General features: G+C 42.4%; 1 protein-coding gene across 1 annotated transcript in view; it reads left to right on the plus strand.

Moving 5' to 3' along the window:
* The window catches only part of cap2 (cyclase associated actin cytoskeleton regulatory protein 2), a 19,660-nt gene that overhangs the window by 6,003 nt on the left and 10,250 nt on the right, over window positions 1-3,407 (plus strand). Inside the window, exon 4 of the mRNA XM_005728410.1 lies at window positions 329-406. Coding sequence (XP_005728467.1) covers window positions 329-406 — 78 coding nt within the window. The remainder of the gene's footprint in view (window positions 1-328; window positions 407-3,407) is intronic.

Below are 3,407 nucleotides of genomic sequence, written 5' to 3' on the forward strand. Positions count from 1 at the left end.
CCAGAGGTAGTTTCTTCAAGTTTGTAAAGCTCCTTTTATGGAAAAAGCCTCCCCGGTGGTTCCCTTGGCCTGCAAATGGACCTCTCACACACACACACAGAGGACACGGTTGGCTGGGAATAACCCAAACTAAGCGAGTGAGAGTGTGTGTTTGTGTGTGTATATAAGTTAGACATAGTCATTAGAGTGTTTGCCTGGATTTCTGCAGCGACTGCTCAGATTGTTCATGTTTTCTGCATGGTGAACAATCTGTGAAGACAAGCACTCATCAAGTATATCATAATGTATTATGAGATCAGTCCTAACATTTACACTTTGTGACTGACAGGCAGAGATGGTGATGAACGCCTTACAGACTCAGAGAGCTTTCATCAAGATGGCTGCCACACACCAGGAACCAGCGCAGGTACGACAGGAGGACATTAAAAGGGAAACCTGCACTGATGATGTCACAGTGTAACCTCAGAAGCTGTGGGATGGTTTTTGGGGGGTTGTTTTGTTTTGGGGGTTTTTTTTATGGGCACTGGGTAATTATAATATAATTTGTCTTATATAAAGATCTTATTAAAATTGTAAAACACAACTGAAAACATGAGCTAAAATGAACTGGCTTATGGAGTCGGGACATATTATGCATAATCGTATGTCACCGATTTCAATCCTTCACAAAACAGTCCGATTTTATTTATAAAGCACCAAAAATAACAACAACAGTCACCTCAAAGTGCTTTATATGGTTAGGTAAGGACACTACAATAGTGCAGTGTTTTCTGTCTGATCAGCTGTTAAATAATATTTGATGAACTACAACAAAAACTACAAGTGTGGTTATGCACCCTGATTATTTAATAGCATATGGCATCTGTCCTTTTTATTCGTTCACAGGCTGCAGCCGGTCTGGTTTAACTCTGTCAGCTTGTTTAAAACTAAAATAATCCCACAGAGGTGATTTTGTTTTCTTTTTTCCGAGAAGCTCTTACACGACAATCACCTAAGGACAGGAGACTGAAGCTAGAATTTACACGAGCTCACAAACGTTGGGCCGTAGAAGTGTAGCCTGGTCTGATGAGTCTCATTTTCTGTTGTGACAGCCAGATGGTAGAGTCAGGATTTGGCATAAATAACATGAAAGCATGGATCCATCCTGCCTTGTATCAACAGTTGGGGCAGCTGGTGGTGTATTGGTGTGGGGGATACTTTTCTGGCACACTTTTGGACCTCTTAGTACCAACTGAACATCATATAAACATGTCTGTGTGGGTTGTAGACATCCAGATCTTGGTAGTCTAAGGGGCTTGGAAAGAAAGGGACTGGACTTCTTTAAGCTTAAGATGTTTCATGTCTCATCTGAGAAGCTTCTTCAGTTCTAAGACCAAATGTTGGAGAGTCCCAGGTGTTTAAACCTTAGTGGGGATTGTCCCTTAAGTGGGTCATTGACTTACATTATTAATGATTTGCCTCATAACATGAGGCAAGGTGGAAAAAAGGCAGTTCTGAAGGGAAGGCCAACCACGTACTAGCGAGGTGTACCTAATGAAATGGACAATGATATATGGTGGAAAGCTGTCCACATACAAAAGGTAGGTTAGACAATCAGGAAGTAGGGAAGACAGGGGAAAACAAGGCATCATTACAGGGAAAGACAAAAACAAAGAAGATGAACAAGGAAAAGTCATTTCTATAAAAAATCAGGAGGACAAAGAAAGAGGATGGCAAAGACAGGAAAACCCCAGGAACTCAAAACAGAAACCAAAACTAAATAATATCGCAACAAGTACCACTCAACATCACAAAAAGATGGCTCCATGAAACCTAACCTGATATGACAGAGCAGTTCAGTGCTGTTGTCTTAGCAACGTATATCAGGTTTATTGGCCATCGTGTTGTTAGAGAAACACCAGTCATGGCCTCCCTGCCATCATTATTTTTCACTGTATCCTCTTTATTGTCTTTAGAGCCTGTCCGAATGTGACACAAACAGTGTTACCATGTGACTGGATTCCATGACTGCGATTGGCTGTTTGTGTTTCAGCTCCCGGCTGAGCCACACAAAACCTGCTGAAGCGTGGTGCAGCTCTCATGACTTTAAGGGCCAAATTGCATCAAATTACAGCAGCAGCCTAACAGAGAGATGATCTGGGCCTCAGTCCTCTGTAACGGTCTGACCCATGTGTTTCCCAGCAGGCCCGTCTGTTCACAGAGGGATTACTCTGCTCTTTGACCAAGAAAATGCTAATACAACACATTCCCAACATGTTCACGTATAGAGAGCAGAGGGGTGGGAGAGATGTCTGTGTCTGTGTGTGAGAGAATGATATCATCCCATTGGCCTTCTGCTTGTGTTGTATGTGTGTGTGTGTTACAGGGTCCACAGAGCCCACCAGGAAGTGATTACTCCCGATCTGTCAGGTCATTGGTTGAGAGGCTGTGAAACGAGCATTCAGAGATAGTCAGAAATGCAAACAAGGAAAGAGTGAGAGAGAGAGGGGGACTAACCCAGGAGAGGGGTGGGCTGATAGAGAGGAGAGACACATTCAGCATCACAACGAAACTCAAAACAAAACACGGAAAACGGGGAAATGGTGGCTCAAGAGCTGCTACCAACGCCCTGATCCAACCACATAATGGCCAATGAAAGCTTCTTTCATTGTCTTTTTGAATGTGCAGCATGAGCAAAAACTTCACACCCTCATGTTGTAACCCAGTTAAAACCGAGAGCAATAAAACCTAAATTAAAACTGAGTTAGGTAAAACCGCACACCTTTGGTGTCTGTTTTTACAGACAGGCGTTCAGGTTTCACAAGAAAAGCTGGTAAAATTTGGAACCTAAAGACCTGAAGCTTGCATGAAAACTGTAATGTAGTTTTCAAATGTTCAGATGTTAATCTGCATTCATATCATGCAGGATGAATAGGAATAAAAAGACACTTCTGTTTATAACCTTTAAAACAGGTTGAACAGCAGATATTGTTCAATAGAACATGCTCTCCCTGGTTTAACTGTCATAGATGCCAGTTTAGGTTTGAATTTATAAGCCTTATTTAAGCTTTCTACCTTAGCATGAAACGGTTTCCTTTGCACAGTCCTAAAAACCTTTCAGTGCACAACCAAACACCAAAAACAAAAATACTCCCCCGAGTACAAAACTCTCTTCAGAAATCTCTCACAGCTTTCCGCAGTCAGGTCTATATCTGTAGCTCTCAGCACAGATAGAGAAAAGTGTGTAACTCTGGGCAGTGCCCCTTTTCTATCCACACGCATACACACACACACACACTGACATGCGCACACACATATCTCCAAAACTTCTGGCCTTCCTCCACAGCGCAGCTCTGTTGTGCTCTCTGACTTTTTATGGGCATGTTCTATATTTGAGCCTGTTGTTGGTGTGTGTGTGTGTGTGTGTG

Source organism: Pundamilia nyererei, unplaced genomic scaffold (genome assembly GCF_000239375.1).
Source record: "Pundamilia nyererei isolate P.nyererei 1_Seehausen unplaced genomic scaffold, PunNye1.0 scaffold00028, whole genome shotgun sequence".
Taxonomy (NCBI): Eukaryota; Metazoa; Chordata; class Actinopteri; order Cichliformes; family Cichlidae; genus Pundamilia; species Pundamilia nyererei.